General features: G+C 39.7%; 1 protein-coding gene across 5 annotated transcripts in view; it reads right to left on the bottom strand.

The window, feature by feature from the left end:
* Positions 1-927: 927 nt before the first annotated feature.
* Positions 928-17,961, bottom strand: part of NCOA2 (nuclear receptor coactivator 2) — a 188,601-nt gene continuing 171,567 nt past the window's right edge. For all 5 annotated transcript variants that reach the window (XM_071420868.1, XM_071420884.1, XM_071420858.1 and 2 more), the window contains 6 exons: positions 17,401-17,478; positions 16,647-16,884; positions 15,736-15,913; positions 13,291-13,489; positions 7,822-7,911; positions 928-5,071 (listed from right to left, as the gene is read on the bottom strand). In XM_071420868.1, the coding sequence (XP_071276969.1) occupies positions 5,060-5,071; positions 7,822-7,911; positions 13,291-13,489; positions 15,736-15,913; positions 16,647-16,884; positions 17,401-17,478 (795 nt within the window). In that variant the 3' untranslated portion in view covers positions 928-5,059. The remainder of the gene's footprint in view (positions 5,072-7,821; positions 7,912-13,290; positions 13,490-15,735; positions 15,914-16,646; positions 16,885-17,400; positions 17,479-17,961) is intronic.

Here is a 17,961-nt window from a genome sequence, read left to right on the forward strand (position 1 = left end):
TTGGTCATGATATCAGGTTAGAAGAACTTGTCCATATGTCACATGCACTGGTCTCTCTCTCTAGATCAACAGAGCTTGATCTAGAAAGTAAAAGGCAGCACTTCTCTTTCACAAAGCCAGTTACATCAGAGGTCATCATTAGATCATATTTTGAAGCCAGGAGTCTTACCTAAAACTTTTGTATCTTCTTTTCAATATTAATTAACTATAAGAATGTCCAAAGGCAAGGTTCCCATTGGAAACATTTTACCTCTTACTACATGGATGTTTTTTCTGCTTGCTTCCAACTCCACATTGGGAAGAAACTTCCTTTCCTTGCATTAGTTTCCTCATCTCATCATCATTGTGCTGAAAATAAAAGAACTACAGGATAAGCTTTGTTTTGGTAGGAACGGCAAAAGGTTACGAGTGTTTGAAGGTCTTTAAAATAACTTGAATTTCTAAAATTTTTAATATAAGTAGTTTTTCTGCCTCATCCATTTCCCAGAGACAACATAAAATCATTCTTTACATTGTACATTCTGGAATGCTACAAGCATTCTTGTAGGTCCTTTTTTGACCAATCAGACCTTTTCAACTGTCTTAAACCCACCATTTGGCATGGCAAGGAGAACAAACCCGTAACTCTTCTCATCTCCACATCTGAGGTCAGCCTCTGCTGACACTGGCATGAAAGATGTCCATTTCATCCTGACTGATAAAAAAAAAAAAGTACTCATAATGAACTGTTCTCATATCAAGCCACGTGATAAACATTTTCAGTCAATACAGCCCTGAAAAGGACTTGCAAATAACTACTAGCTGGAATTTCAATTCATTATCAATGCCTGCTGCTTTTTTAAAACCTAGCAATCCATCTACCCACCACTGCTTTAGTGCTACTTCTTATAGCCTTCTATGAACAAATGAAGACACAACAGAAACCTGTTGAAATCTCTAAAGCCATGTAAAACCCGAAGGCATTAAAATTTATTAAATGATGCAATAACAACAGAATTCTTTATTTACAATAGCATTATTTAACATCAAATAAGCAAATAGCATCAGCAAAGCAATATTAACTTGCATAAATGTATTTAAAATTTCTCTGAATATATCTACCTTTGCATAAACTGCTAACACTAGAAATACAAACATCAATGCAGGTGAACAAAGTGATGTTCAGAGTCAACTCCGTTTTGAAAATAAATCACAACCTGAAACACTGTAAGCTTTCTCCTGAAGAACCATAGTTTATATATTGCTTAATTTTACCCTTGTATAATCTTTTCATATACACACATCTCAGATGCAACTTCATGATGAACTGTACAAATAAAACCCACAAATGACATAAAGGGAAAAAAATTAAATGACAGTAAATGTTTGAAGAAATGTGTCCATCATCTCTATTGAACAACATAAAGATTAAGTGATGATGCACTTATTCCAAAATTGTACACAATTCACTATACAAATATAATACATCAGACAGCTATGTAGGAATATACAAGACTTAAAAACAGATCTAAGGCATTATGCTAGATTTTAGCATTTTGAGGTTCTTGCACATAGCTTTTACCTGTAGTAAGAAACTTAAAAGATTTTGTTTTAGTCTACAAAGAAACACCAGGGAGAAAATTCTAATTAAAATCAAAGCCACTACAGTAAATTTTCTTTTGTGCAGAGAATGCTTTTGCTCTTAGGCAGCATACTACCATACAAATACTAGAAAACTTTTAAATTCACACCAACAATTAATGGCTTAAGTTGCATTTTAAAACTGATTGTGTATCTTTGGGTTCTGCAAGTGGAGCTGTGCCACCCATTTCGTCTGTTAAGCCCATATGAATTCCGCTTTTAAACAAAGATTAAAAAATGTATTGTATAAACTGCAAAAACATTGCTTTTAATTAATACAGGCCCAAAGGGATACCGGTGTGGGACAATATTTTAAGGATTGAGTACAAATTAACTCCTTGTAGCAAAACAGCTCACTTCACTTTTTAAACTCACCACATTACATGAACACTTAAACGGGTCGTACGACCATGTATATATGCTTATTTTTCACATTATGCGCCTTTCACATTTAATAATGTAAATAGAACACTGATTAATTGTTCTCTTAAAACAAAATCCAAGTACTTTCTCCGACAAATTTACTGTATACAGGATGAAAAATACTGATAATGAAGGGAATTGATTTGGCTTTTTTGTTTCTATAGTGATCAATATGATCAGAAGATTCCTTCACTCACTTTTCTCTTTCATTACTTAGAAGACGACAAAAGTCACAATGAACCCAAACGGAGCCAAAGTGATAGGTACAATCTCCTTTCTTTCAAAATGGCAATGGATGATGAAGTATCATAATCACTACAGATAAGGGTTTGCAGGTCTGTTGTGAAATGGGACAAATTTAAACTATTTTTTTCCACTGTGAAAAAGAATAATCTATCTGCAGAGGTTATGGTTAAGAACCGAAAAAGAATGGAATAGCAACAAAATTATTTTTAAACTCATTTACACTTTGTGGTGCACGAAATTAATTCCTTCAAATTTATACATTTCGTATATAAGTAATTTTTTTTGTCAGATACATAATGCAAGTTCAAGACCAATGCTGTAGTAATGAGGCTGTGGAGGTTAGGACTGATGGTTATTATTTCCCATCAGCAGGTCAAAGAATGGCTCAGCTGACTAAACATTCTGTTTGAGTACTGCAACAGAATGGTGACAGCTGAAAAAGTGTTGCTTCTCCAAAATGGTGGCACTGTCTTCTTTAAGGACAAACACAGAGACAGCCTTTGTAATATTTTCCTCAGCCTTAACATAGAATAGCCACTATTTTATTTGAACTCCCACCTGAATACCAAAACAAATTATATGACAACAAGACAAACTTTTCAATCCCAAAAGGCAGGGCTGATGAGATATTATAAAATGCATTGCATTTTACATTTAATCAAAAAATTTGCGTTCAGGTTAGAAAGTTTGTGGATTAGTGTCCTGGTTCCGGCCAGGATAGGGTTAACTTTTGCAGAAGCCAGGAGAGGGCATGGCTAGGACCCAGAGGTTATTCTATAACACCTCACATCATTCCCGGGGTGGGGAAGGAAGTTTCTTCCCAGGAGAAGGGCTCTCTTCTGGATCAGCGCAGTGGCGGAGGGAGCATCGGGCATGTCGCGAGTTTCCGTTTGTCTCTTTCTTGTACCTTCTGTCACTAGTACTGAAGTTGTTACTGTTTTCTTATCTCATTGCTGTTTTCAGTAAATTGTTCTTATCTCAACCCATGATCTTTACCTTCCGTGCCTCCAATTCCCCTCTCCAGTCCTCCACAGGGAAAGATGGAGGGGGAGCAAGTGGGCTCACGGTTTGGAGAGTCTCAGTGGGAGCACCGAATTAGGGAATACCGTTCCTAAACAATTAGGAATCAGCAGAAAGAAAACAGGTCAAACTCATCAATTTCTTAATATTCCAAGTCCTCAGAAAGTGATGTCAGTATAGTAAAAGATTATTCAAACCACAGTGGGCAAGGAAAAAAACCAACACGCCTTAACAGTGGCCTGCTTAGTAACAGTTTTTCTAAGATTTGTTACGAAAGGATATAAACATACAAAAATCAAGAACTGGTTCCTACAGTGGCTGCATATAATATAGGTTAATTAAATGGTATTATGAGCAGAATCACAAGGCTTAGAAAATGAGAAGTCTCAAGCCTACAAATTAGGTCTAATCAAGGCATTGTGATCCTTTACAAAACACTTTTCCAGGAGACACACACGGCTAAGAAGATATCTAATTTAATACTGAAGTACCTCATTTGGAATCAACTTCACAACATGTATATCTCACAAAAATTATACAAGTAAAACACTTAAGTTTTCAACTTAAATTATTGCTTGTTTACATATAAACTGGATTTTATGTACCTTACAAAACGTCTTCGTAGTCCACACTGCTTTAAAATAATCAGAAACATGATAGTGGTGAAGTCTGTAGTGATATCTGCTATAGGTATTACAGGAATTGTTATTTTCCCAGCTAAGGGGATGGGAACCAGAAATTATCATGCTTTAAAGCAGGTATCTTTGATATTATGCACCAATTCTGCCACTACCATAATCATTACATGCATTACCATTGAACTCTGCTGTTCGGCATCCAGTAACCGGCTGTGCAGATTGCTGGAAACACACCTAAGGAAATAACGGAGTAACCTGTTTTTTAATTCTACTAGAAAGAGTAAGATGACAGAGGTCAGGAGAGCCAGGTTAAAAAAAAAAACAGATTTTGCTGATTGTTAGGAATTTAATTAAATGAGAATGTAACCAACTTGTATGTTTGGATTAATGACTTGCATCATAAACACTACCACAAAACCCAACCAAATCACCCCTTATAAACAGCCCTCTCACAGGGTAATTTTCATCTGTTTCACAACTTTAATCCCATTCAAAATTGGTCTGTATAGTTTTCTGCATCAGTTGATCTTCTCTGACTTGCTGTCAGTGGAACATGCTTGTTGGAGGTCTCTAAATGTACCAGACGTTGCTTCTATGCCCTCCTCCATGCCTCCTCTCCGCCCCAAAATGCAGGCCTTAGTCTAAAACACCAGTTTTCAGACAGAACTGAATCCTTTGCACCAGACTGTGTAAGCCAGGGAAAACAAAGCAAAAAAACCCCAAGGTCTAGAACTAAACAGAAACAGAACGAGAGCATGGTCGTTTTTCCTTAAATACATACATTTAAATACATTCAATCTGACATGGTTTATGAAAATTGCCTGTCAACATTTACTTTGCAGGAGAGATCTAAGTTGCACTAAGGTGAATGCAGTGAACAGACTGAGCAATGTCTGTACGCTAGCTCCAGACTGTCAAAGAAGAGGCTGCTCTTGGGCAACGCCCCGGCTCCCCTCGGGAAGGCAGGGCTGAGTCCTGTTGGCAGCAGGCAGCCGCCGGGGCCGGCAGCTCCGCGGGGACACGACAAACAGACACAGCTCTTCAAATCGGTAAGGGTTTGGGGCCGTCAGCCCAGTCAGCTGAAGAAAGGAGCAACCAAACCACCCTCGGGGTCAGCAATATTTCTGCAAAAGAAGAGAAATGGGGGAAAAACAAATGAATTTTTCCTGCTGGGATAGTGAGGATGGACAGGTCAGTGAGATCTGGGATGCTGGAGTGCAACATCCCCTGTCAACCGTGCATTACCGTAATGCTTTACACCTGAAATTTAATTGGAATTTATAAAGCTAAACTATTACTTGTGTACACTGATACAACTGACCAGTGATTTAGTTCCTTTGATATCAGTGGTGGTTTGATTTCACTGCATTCTTAGGTCCTTAATTCATTCCAATTATCCTGGATGTTATAATAACTCAAGATCATCCACCTGTTGTAAACTCCACCTGAAGGCATAGCAATACATTTTAAAAGAACTCTCATTCTCAGAATATGTGCAAAAATCTCTCTTAGTGCTGCATCACTGTCAAAGAAAACAACTGCTCTGGCTCACTTTCCCTTCCAAGACTCATAATGAAAAAGGGAATAAAGAAATAAAGCCAGCTTCAGCTATGGGTCCCTAGAGACATCTTTTACCTCATACTTAATACCCTTGTGATGTCTTTACCCAAATATAGTACAAACTGGTTTCAGCTGAGTTGATTATCTTCTTTCTTATTCACAAAAACATCAGGATGTGGTTTTCACAGTTGCTTTAAGACTGCTCCTTCCAGTGGCTGCAATCTGTGCCTTTCTGTCTTCCTCTCCTTCTAAATGCCTTCTCCCATGGGGTGCTGTGGTCAGTCAGGTCAGAGAGTCAATCCAGCCAAACCCATCTTCCTCCTCCCCTGGGGTTGCTTTTCACTCACATCCCGTGGCTCTGGCTGTGGAGCAGCTCTTTGCTCACAGCTTCCTGTCACGCATGAGGAAGGGCCTGTTTGCTCAGGGACAGTGCTGCTGGGTAGGCAGCCTTCTCACCAGTCCACATGCATGCTGCCAGGCTGCCTTCTGGAAGCTGTCTACACCATACTTTGGACCTTCCCACAGCTTCCTCTGCACTCACACAAGGCCTAGAAATGTAGCTTTACTGACAAATAAAGTCAGAGTCACAAATTATCCCACAGTGCAGGAAAGCAAGGTCCTATGTTTTGTACATTTCCTATTCCCATTTAGCTGGTGCAGCTGGAGCTCCTTGGGTGTGACCAGCACTGAGTCCTGATCATGGTTCCTCCTTCCTTCATCACAGCACAGAGACACCACACTCACATCCTTCATGCCCTGACTAAGATGGACAAACTAAACTTTGGCTCCTCTTTCTAACATGCTGAGAAGCAGTTCATGGACCCTGTTAGTGGTTTTTGAAGTGGAAATGAAGGTGAAAATCCAAAGATGTCCTTATTTTCAGGGTGGATGTTTAGGAAACAGTATCTCCAGAGAGATACAAAACACTCCCACTATACTGGCAACTTGAAAAAAATAAGTAATGCAAGAGTTGCTCATAAATTACACAGCTTGAACTTTCTTAAAAAAAAAAGCTTTGTAAGAGTAGTTTATGGCTCAGCTGCATGAAAAAAGCAGCTGATTAACCTCTATTACAGTTCAAAGTTCAGTGAAAGGTATTTATAGTGCATATAAACTATATTTTCATTGACAGTCAGAGGTACATTAGTAGAATAAATGTAAAATCACAAAGTGCAGTCTGATGTACCTTTCCAAATAACTTGGGATGTTTGAAGAAGTTGCTTTTCTTTAGGTGAAACAAAGCTTCTCTTATGCATTGCTACTGTCCCTCTCACTATCATAGCACTGACACCACTGTTAAAATTTTACACCCCAGAGATTCCCTGCCAGAAGTCATGCCACTCATTTCTTTCCACCTGCACCCTGACTTCTCTCCACCATCTCTTGTACCTAAAAAGGCCCACAAGTGAGCTGGACTTTTACCATGGCATATAGCGACAGGACAGCGGGCAATGGCTTTAAACTGAAAGAGAGTAGTTCAATATTAGATATAAGAAGAAATTCATTACTGTGAATGTGGTGAGGCACTGGAGCAGGTTGCCCAGACAAGTTGTGGATGACTCATCCCTGGAAGTATTCAGTGTTAGATGGGGCTTTGAGCAGGCTGATCTAATGGCAGGGGGTGCCCTGTCCATGGCACAGGGTTGGAACTAGGTATCTTTAAGGCTCCTTCCAACCCAAACCAATTTATGATTCTGTAATAATGCCTTGGTATATAACAACTTCTGTTAGAGCAGAATACACTGCATCTTTTTATTAATCAAAGTGGCCATGAAATGGCTGCAGAAAAGACTCTTTATGTACAGATCCCCCACTCTTGGGGACGGACATTTGTATGTTTATATGGGCAAGATGAAGATGTGAGAAGAATTGGCTGCTGGGAAGTTTTAAATACACATGAATACAAAAAAGACAGGGATAAAATAAAATATACGTATGGTTACTTCTGCCTCAGTACTTTCACATTCTTCATTTTCACTCATGTTATTAACTTTTCAGACAGATGTTTCCAATTTCCTCTATTACTCAAATTCCTCTTCTTTAACAGCAGAGAACTTAACCGCGCCCCGGCCCAGGAGGAGGCGCCGCTAGGTGGCGCCTCCCCCGCGTAACTCGGCCGCTCTCAGTCTGTCTGTCCGTCCATCGTCTGTCTGTCCCTCCCTCCCCCCTTCCTTCTCTGTATCTATAGAGCAATCCTCCCTCACATTAATTACTATTATCCAGGGCACTTGGAACTTGGTAAGTAAAAAGGTACCTTATCCACTCCAGCCTCAGTATATTCATAGTTCTGCTGTGCCTGTACCCCATTTCTTACCCGTGCTGCATCTCCGTCCTGCTTTATCATATCCATTCCAGGCAGCTGGTTTGGAAAGAGATTGCCTCCCCTCATAGCAGGATCATTAACCTATTGGTAACAAGATATTAAGGAAAATGAATCAAAAAATATCTTGGGAGGAGGGCTGGGAATTCAAAAGAAGCATTACAGACCATTACACTACTTGCATGTGCCAACACCCACTCCTGAGATGATGCTAAAGTCAGGGAAGTGACTGTATAGCAGTCACTACTCTTTCACAGCATGTATTTGACTTATATTATTATGCTTCACAGTCAACAACAAAGATTTCATTCCTGACACTATGACCTTTATGCATATTTTAAAAAGCAGGTTCCATAAATTATGTTAGTGTTATCTGAAGAGGAAATCCCTGCTATCAAAGTTCTGAAAGCAGAAATATGTAACAATCTTCCTAACCTCAAAAACACAGGGCTTTGCTGCTTGCAAACCACCACACACTTTTTTCAAAGCCTGATGAGATAACATGTAGGCTAAATGATACCAACTACTGACTTGGTTTTAACAACACTTTTCTGTTTGCAAGCAATGGGAAAAAGGTAACATTAAATGGGAAAACGTGCAGTGGCATGCTTTCCTAAAGGATGGTCTCCACAATTTTCTGAACACAGTCACAGGAAAGTTAAAGCTATGTGTTTCTGCACAACCAAAAGGTCTGTCATGCTTAGTCATGTGTAATTTGCCAAATTTACAGCAAGGCTTTCTCAGTCAAAGGATTAATCTCACCATGTAGGAACTGGCATAAAATACAAAACAGAGCCCTTCAGCAAGGTTCTGAAATATTAGAAGAAACAGTTTGCCTTACAAGTTTAACAGGGAAAGAAAGAAACCTCTTTCTAGGAAGACTTTCTTGAGTCAATTCTACTCCCTCAGTGTAGATCCCATTCTCATGACACTCTCCCTCCAGACATATGCATCGGTAAGATTCTGTCTCAGCCTTCTCTTGCTGAGGAAGACTCTTCAATTTACCACACAAAGTCTTCTCATTTCAGGTCCTCCTGACTGTTATTTCTGTTGCTAGTCATTGATTTTGAAAAATACATTCATATGCAACCACCTAAAGATTGGTTTCCAATCCTGCCAGAGACAAGACTACAATTCAGTGGGAAAGATTAAAAACTTAAAATATTTTTGCCTTAGGAATTTTGACTTCAAAGAAAATAAGTGCTGCAAGTCTCCCAGAGATGCTTTCTGCTCCTTGGAGAGATTTTTAAACCTGAATGTGAAAATTAAAATCAGAAGGGAAGATAACCACATTATTTTATTCAGAAAGAAAGATAATAGACAGCTTTGCAGCTTTATCTGCATGCAATTGATGAATCCATGTTTAAAAAGTGCTTTCTGCTACTAATCAATATTCATTAGAATGTGCAAGCATAAATACCTTTTCTGATAGTTTAGTAGACAAAGGGAGGTAAAAATGAAAGCAGAAATAAAAAATTTGTATCGTGAATCAACAGCAGTTTTGGAACCAAAAGATGACTGCATGATTTGGCTCATGGCACTTAGGACAGGTATGGAAAAGGAAGGTGGCTCCAGGCCATAACAAAAGGAACAAAGGCATCAAATGAAGTTTCTATTAAAGAATCTCTTTGCCAGTAATGATGCAAAGAATTCTGACTGACATGGTATCAGATATTAAAAAAAAAACCAAACAACCCAAACTCAAAAAAATAACAAAACCCTCCCTACTATTTTGTTGTATGAATACCTTTGCTTCAGAAGACCTTAAAACACCTGACATTAACTTTTCTGACTGCAAAAAAATTCAATTAGAGAAGTATGGAGAAGGACAAAGAAATGGAAAGGTTTTTATAATTTTATGAAGAAACATAAAGTGGTATTATCATATATGAAGTCTGACTAAAAAAGAGGAAATATGTTTTACAATTACTTTGCAATTAAGCAAAATTAATAGTCTTCCAAAAAACAAAGTTATATATAGGTGTATAACAAGTAAAGTTTCCTACCACTCTAGAGCTCCTTTAATCTGGTATGCTGAACAAAATCAAAATACCATTTCAAGATAACTCTTCTTAAATGCCATAATAATTTTGGCCTGGGGAGTACTACCCTGTGCAGATTAATACACAACTACTCTGACTGGACTTCTAAATAGGGGTTTGCATCACACAGTGAAAAGCCTCTTTTCTTGCACAGGTTTCAAACTGCTTCTTTGATAGCTCAGTAAACAGCACAGATCCATGATGCAAAATAAGTAACAGGCAAAACCATGGCAGTAGTCCACTGTGCCAACAAGAAGATGAGGACAAGAGCACAGTAAGATCTCTGAATGGTGAAACACCAGGAAGGTTTACTTTCTTGATGCATGGGGAAGCTATTTTGGACAGGGGGAACCTGCAGACCTGGCAGCCAGCATTTCAGCATTCCTGGTAGCAGCCTCCTAAAAGAAACACTAGTAAGAGCATCCTGAAGAGATTTCATGTAATTATTAAGAGAGAAGATAATAATGAGACAAGATCTCATTCCTCAAATATATAAAAGAGCCTTTTAAGTATATAATAATTACCAAGCCCATTTTGGCCACAATCTTTTTGCTTGGTGATCCTGGGAGCCCAGGTGGTAGACCAGAGAAGCTGGAGATAACAGAAGTATGATCAGATAGATACCAAACTTTGTATTTCTGAGCCCTGAATGCTTCTGTCTGATACAGCATAGTGCCACAACAAAGGAGGAGAGAGAGACAACAAAATCTGTTTGGTACCAGGGGTAATACACCTGCTTCTCACCCGGTAAGTCTGTCCAGGCACAGCTGTTTATTATTAGGTAATAAGATCTTACTTCCAAAACCATCCAATAGTAATAATGTTGAGTTTTTTTCAAAAGCTAGAACACATTTGCAGAGAGTAACAGGGAATCACTGTTAGTCTCACTGTGGTTAGAAAGAGACAAGCATGTGGAGTTCAGATTATGTATTGTGGAACAAAAAGTGACACTGAATAAGTAAACAGAAATGTAGGTGACAGTATAAGAAAACCCCAAAGAATGAATGAAATGGCAACAGTCAGCAGAATTACAGAAAATACAGTCATTTTGAAAACCACCAGTTACAAGAAAAAGTTCAGCACAGTCTAGGTCAATTGCTAAATAAAGATGTCACTTAAGTAAAACAATATGCCCTGAAAACAGGAAAAAAAGGTGTCAATTTTAGTATTCAAGTGTACATTTTTAGTTACTTGTGTTTCTCAAGAAAGAAAATGCAAAGCAGTAGAGCACATTCCAGAGGACGAAAAAGTACTGTCTTGTGGCCCAGAAATGTCCCCTCAGCTGTCAGCTGGCAACCTCTGACCTAGACCAAGCATAAAACATTTGCTTGCAGATGACACAATGCTGGGATGGTAAATCAGGAGGAAAACAGGCCACTGTTACAGAATGAGCCACAGCACTTTGCTTTAAAGGACACTAAGAAATGCAATTTGATGGAGACAGGAGGGAGGCAATACCCCTGGGAACAAAGAATGCAGGATTCATCTCTGCAGAATGTGCTGAGGAGAATTTGGGGGACCATCATAAGGGTTTCAGTGTGACACTGTCACCAAAAGAACCAAGGCAACCCATATACTGGAAGAGAAATTACAAGCAGAACTTGACTCTACACAGCTTTGGTGCACTCACTGTTAAATCAACTGTCTCTGGTTGCTCCATTCATGTTTCTAGGAGGAGGTTACAACAACACAGTTTAAAGTAGATCCAAAAAAGGGACTGATGGGCTGAAACCCAAATGTTGAGATGGATAAAGAACCTCAGCCTATTTAGCTTACTGGAAGTTAGATAAATGCTATCTTGAAACAAGATCTTGTAGTCTAACAGGAAGGAAAAGCAGTGTGACAGCTGTGCCAGGGGCAACAGTAGCCTGCATGGAAATCTTTGAAATAAAACCAGATCTCTTTCTACAATGCAGTTTGTAAATTCAGGTTCCTAAGAAAAATTGTGCAGCACAGGTATGCTGAGAAATCAGATTGGGTCATAACCTTTAAATCACCTTTCTTTTCTTTTTTGGTTTTACTACTGTTTTACTACAGTAAATGAGTGCAACTCTATTACTTGGTAACTAATAATAAACAAAGTCTGCTATAATTTGGCTTAGCAACTGGGAATATCAGAGAAGGTGACAGATTTGCGAGTATCAAAATTACTTTGGGTCTCCTGTATGTAGCAGCTGTAAAAGACAAATGTGATCTGTAGCTATATCTGTCAGAGTATTCCAAGAGAAATGGGGAAGAACTAGTGTCATGCACGTGGCTCTGGTGCTTAGGAAATACTGACTCAAACTAGAACAGCTGCAGGAAAGCAAAGGGAGTTTAAAGCCTAAGAGACTGAAAAACCATGGCTTGTTTGGCTTACAAGAAAAATCCCACAAAACCCAAAACTAAACAAAAAAAAAATCTACCCAACCTTACAGCAAAAAAAATCATGTTGATAGAATCTTACTAAGATACAGGAGAAGAAAAGAGCTATTTAAGGTAAATGACAACATTGGAAAAGTAAATACTCCGTTATCAAATTTAGGCTGGAAAAAAGTCATACATTAACAAGGCATCAACATAACCAGCTTTAAACTGGAACATTATGGTATCAGAAAAAAGTTATAGCAAGAGATGTCTATAACAGGAGATGTTACCTGAAGACACAAGAGATACCTTCCTGCCAATATTTCTAAGAAAAGTCCATAATTTCAAGCCTGTATTTTTGAACAAGCTGAAGGTCAGCTTTGAAACAAATATATGAGCCTGTTAATTAACAGGATTTGATTATCAAACACTTAATAATGTACTGAGAGAGTTTAATTGCAGGTTGACAAACAGAAATGTTATTTTTTCTTATTTCAGATATCCTAAGTAGCAGTATCAAATAAGAACGAGTGTGTAAACATTCTCTCAGCAGAAAAGAACAGGTTACTTACCTATTGATTCAGCAACCTATTTTATATGCACCACATTACATAAAATGTGCATTTAGTGCTTGTAAAGTTGCCACACGGACAGCTCTGAAAGCTGATTGAATATTTATTGTTTGGGACTACAAATACTGTGGCAGTTGAAGCATCTTCCAAACCCTGCCCATACAAGCAGCTTTCACTCTTCTCTCTAGGTAGGAGCTGCCTGCCATCCACTTCCAGCCTTCACTGCTGGGAAAATCAGCAACTGCAACTGTGCTAGAGACACTTACCTACTGAGAACAGGAGCTACCATCAGCATGTGCTTCCCATGAAGTCCAGGAGCTAGCTACAGTGCTCTCTACCTCACTGGTCACCTTGGCTATTCGAGTGCAGAACTAAAACCAAAGCCCTTTTATCATCATTTTTCAAGACAGCTAGTAAGAGAAACATAATGCAGTGGACCTGAAAAACCACTGGAAGTAAAAGCAAATCCTCTAGCTTGTCATCTCACATCCTTAGATTCTCACCTGCTCAGGACCCATGGAGGACAACCCTGATGTAGGCACAGAGGTCGCTGAGGTCATGCTGATCTGCCCTGTCATCTGGTTCATGTTGTTCATACCACTTGTGTTGGTTGCCATGGATACACTGATGTTCATGTTATTGTTGTACATGCTGGTGCTTGCTTGCTGCCCAAAATGTGGTGGGGACTGTTGTGAAAACATGCTACAGCAAGGAATGGAAAAAGCAATGTGTCAGACTTAGAATGCTGAAGCCACTAAGAAACTTTTAAAAATATATCTTAAGCTAGAATTTGTATATTCTGTCATTTATTCCAACTTCAAAGGAGAAACTAGTTTTCAGCTGCATCGATGTCTAAGGAGTAGATTTTCAAAATTTAAGGTCCCATGTCTGTGTACAAAAATGCATGCCTTTGCATGTGAAACTATGGCAGAGTACAAATCTGTTATGCATGTGCAAGAACAGCCAACCAGCAGTCTAAAGGAGCTTTGGATGTATTTTAAAGTAATGTTTGGAGGGAGAGGAAAACACCTTTAACCTCCAGTGTTAGCACAGTGCAGGACTGTTGAGCTAAAATTGAAGACAGGATAATAAACTTTCTTTTTGTAAAATAGGCTATTTGCATATACGAGTACCAGATTTGCACATACAATTATGGGAAGCGGGCTCACAAATATAGACATGCAATTGTGCAGGAATTTATCTACTAGGTCTTTGCATCAGGTTTTGAAAATGTGGCACTGTAAGAAACAACATGAAGTCTAAGGTATCTATGTTTCTTTAAGGACATTTCTGTACAACTTACAGGGGAGTAACTGTGGGAAACCTCATCCTAGATTTTATTCAGTCCAAATCTTTCTGGACAGTATCTTCCTTCCCACTGAAAGCCCAATGAGAGACTTCTTCACATTTCCTAAAATGCACTTCACTGTTTACACATCAGTCTTCTCTAGTCTTTGAGCATAATTAAACAGCCAATGAAACAATTATTACTGACAATGTGTCTGTTTAGAGGATGTGCATTAGACTGAAATACTGGAAGGGCTGCTGTGTCTCAGTATCTGACAGTATCACTGTCTCAGTGGCTGACTTTCCCTTCCCTTGAAGCAATGCTCCCACAGCTGAGGAAATCTTTCAGGGTTAACACTCAATCTTGCACTTGGGTACTCAGTTAGGCTATTGCTGTGCACTCTGAGACCTGGTGCAGTGCAATGGTATTCTGGGCACAGGACCAAACCCAGAAAATCCCACCATTCTCTTCCTTCCAATTCCATGTCTTTTCAGGCCACCTCACCCAATTTTTAAGTTGTTATCTGGATGGCTGAAACAGTACACTACAGATCATTGTGAATACTCAGTGGCTTGTGTAAGCTCATTTGACATGTCTCTGCTGTAGAGCTGCAGTTTAGCAAAGTCAACCAGTGGACTTAGGGAGCTGCCCCTGCTGCCATTTTTGGCAGAAGCCATGACAGTGGTAGCTATGCCTCCTGCAGATGCTTCAGGAAGACCAAGAGGATGAGGCATGGACAAGGATGAGGATAAATCAGCTGCTTTAGGGGGAACTTTATATGGATTAGCCTCATCAATAAAATACTGGTGTTTTGGGTTTCTTAAATCTTTGTCAGCTAGCAGGAAAAAAGATTTGTTGCTGTGCCAGGACAGTAAGCCTGAGAACTTCAGGATGACAAAAGCACAATGCTAGAGACAGCAGTGTGCACCCCAGTGTCAACTGATAAAGGCTGTACCTGACAGCTCCTCCCATTTTCCAAGGAAAAGCTCAGATCACTGCCATCTGGAAGCTCATTGCTGCCTACTAATAGTGTTCAACATCCAACCCATTTGATTTGGACAGACTGATTATTAGAGCTACACCCTCTGGGGCAGGGGCCTCAGCTGAAAAGGTGACTGTATGCGTGAGGTATTGCTACAATGCTGTCAGGGAATGACAGCTATATGCTGACCCCCAGCATGTGCAAGGACTAATGGGCTGAACCTGGTTACACTCCAGCATTTAAAGTGGGAGGTGATAATCCACTCACTGCAATTCCAGAGCAGCAGAATGCATTGGCTCTGGTTTAGCTGATCCAGCCATGAAGAAAGCAGTGTGGGATGAAAATCATGTGCAGAAGAAATGCACCCACACAAACGTTAGGGGCTAGAGCTCACTGTGCAACACAGGTGCTTTTAAGGGCACACAGTGATCAGTTTTAACAGACAAAGCAATGCATTGTGTGGATGCAGATCTTTTAGCTATGCACTCACTTTGCCTTGTATGAAGACAGAATTTAAACCAATTCGTCAAGCCAAATTGAAAAGAAATCTCATTTAGGATAGATACTTAGCAACAAACAAACACACAAACAGTTACATAAAACGAGCCCATAGATAAGTGTAGACCATAAATGACCCCATTACTCTGTGTGCTCATTTTGCTCTTCTTCTGGATTTACCTGTTACCACCCATATTCCCTTGTGCCCACCCATTCATCTCCGTAGAGGACTGATAGGCAGGATTAGCCTGAGACTGCTGAATCATGGGGCTTTGAGTGTGAGCCAGCCTTGGTGACATCAGTGGACTCTGAGGAGTGGTGGCCCCTGTGAAGCCTGGATCGGGCTGCTGACTAATACCTGAAGAAGAAAATGAGAAATTTACCCACTGTACATTCAGAGTTAAAACAAACCAAGAGCTCATACCTGCAAATGTGTCTTTAACCAGTCTTACTTTTATCATCTGGTAAGAGTAGATACCAAATTTATTGAGTTGGATGGACATAATTTGTTGTATCAGCAGAACTTTCACATAACATATTATTTAACATAACATAACTTATACAGTAGATAGAAATAAAGAAACTGTATAACAATAAGTGTATTAAGGTAACTGCCCAGAAAAAAGTGGCTTGTGGCTTTGTAAAATAAAGAAAGGAAACAGTATTAATTATATTATACATTGGGTTAGGGGTAGGAAATGGAATCCCTTATCTAAACTAAATGGTATCTAAACTAATGGAATGCCTTATCTAAAACTGATTTATATAACTTAAATTGAAGAGGTTTTTGTTTAGTTCACTCAGTGTCCATCAAGCAAATACATACACGTGTTTGTGTGCATGTACACATGTTTATCTGCATACATCTATATATAAACAAACACACACACTGCACTTCTGCTGCTGCTCAAAGGAAGAGCAGTGCTTGGACAGTAACTGGTACTAGAGCTAGGAAAGCGGAACCTCCAGGGGGTCCAAACTGCCATGTTTTCCACTGTTCTCAGGGAGCCAGACAAGAGCCTGTGGATCAGGGGCTCAGACGCAGCACTGGGAGGGGGACAAAATGCACGGAGGGGGAGCGGAACCAGTACCGTAGTTTGGAGGAAATGGGAACTGCTGTGCGTTTGCCTGCGGGATGCGCGGGTTGCTCATGGTTGCTGGGATGCCGCCGGTGGCCACCATGCTGGGGGTCATGCTCAAGCCTTGGCCTCGCATCATCAGCGTGCGCTGCTGCACCTGCTGCTGCTGCTGCTGCATCTGCCGCTGCCGCAGGTGCTGGCTCAGAATCTCCCGCTGCCTCTGCGCCAGCATCTGTGCATTGATGGGGCCCTGGGGAAAACCACCACCCGTCCATCAACAACCCTTCCAAGGCAACCCAGCCAGCAGAGGCATCTCCACTAGAGCAATCTCAAAGATTCCAGCTTTTTAGCCCCCTCATCACACAACTAACAGAAATACAAAGCAGGGGAGAAAAAAACCTGCTAATGCTTCTGCTGGGAAAGACTTCCAACACTGCAAGAGTCAGTAACTGAAATAATACCAGTGTTTAAGGCTGCAGTGATTTGTATGTGCAAATGGAGCAGCTCATTAAAAACACATATCTTTAGAAAATGAGAAGCATGGTTAAAAATGCAGTTATATCAAATCTTTTTTAAACAGCCATCCATCCCATGTAAAAATGGGAATGACTCTCAGAAATGAAACAGCAAAATACTCCCCATCACACAGACTGCAATATTTGTATTGAAATTGTACTTGCCACATAGCATTACTATTGCATTATATTGGGGCAAGAAAGCAAATAAGGAAGTGACTTTCTTTTTTAAAAGGTGTTATTTTTCTCACCTGTGTTGGCACTCCAGTTCTCAAAGACAGATTCATATTGGAGACACTGCTGATCTGATTTATCAGTGGCTGCCGATTCTAAAGAGAAAAAAAAACCAAACCACCCCAACACCAAAACCCAAAAGTTTTTAGAAGGAAAGGGAAAACAAGAAGTGTTACATACAAAGTCATACAGATATACTTCCCTGATGAGCTGGTCTGCAGACCTAATTCTACATATCCAAGCAGTGACTAATTTTGCTCCTCAAATCCTACTCCCATTCACAGAATGCTGCTTCTTAAAGAGATAATACAGCATAAAAATAACAACACGGGCACCATGCTGTTTATACCAAACATGCTCCCTTCATAGTTCCTGTTCTTTTTCACTTTGGGACTGGACTGTTGAGGTTTACTCCAAATTAGACCTTATCCTGATAACTGAAGGCAGAAATGATCTTCCCTCCTTAAATACTATAAGCATTGATATCTCACTGACAGTACTACAAACCTATGTATTTAAAAACAAAACAAGAAACAAGAACTTAATTCTCAAAAGCAGGCCAAGGGGAAAAAAAGGAT

This window comes from Agelaius tricolor, unplaced genomic scaffold, assembly GCF_023055355.1.
Source record: "Agelaius tricolor isolate 1412-34295 unplaced genomic scaffold, bAgeTri1.0.p SCAF_2, whole genome shotgun sequence".
NCBI lineage: Eukaryota > Metazoa > Chordata > Aves > Passeriformes > Icteridae > Agelaius > Agelaius tricolor.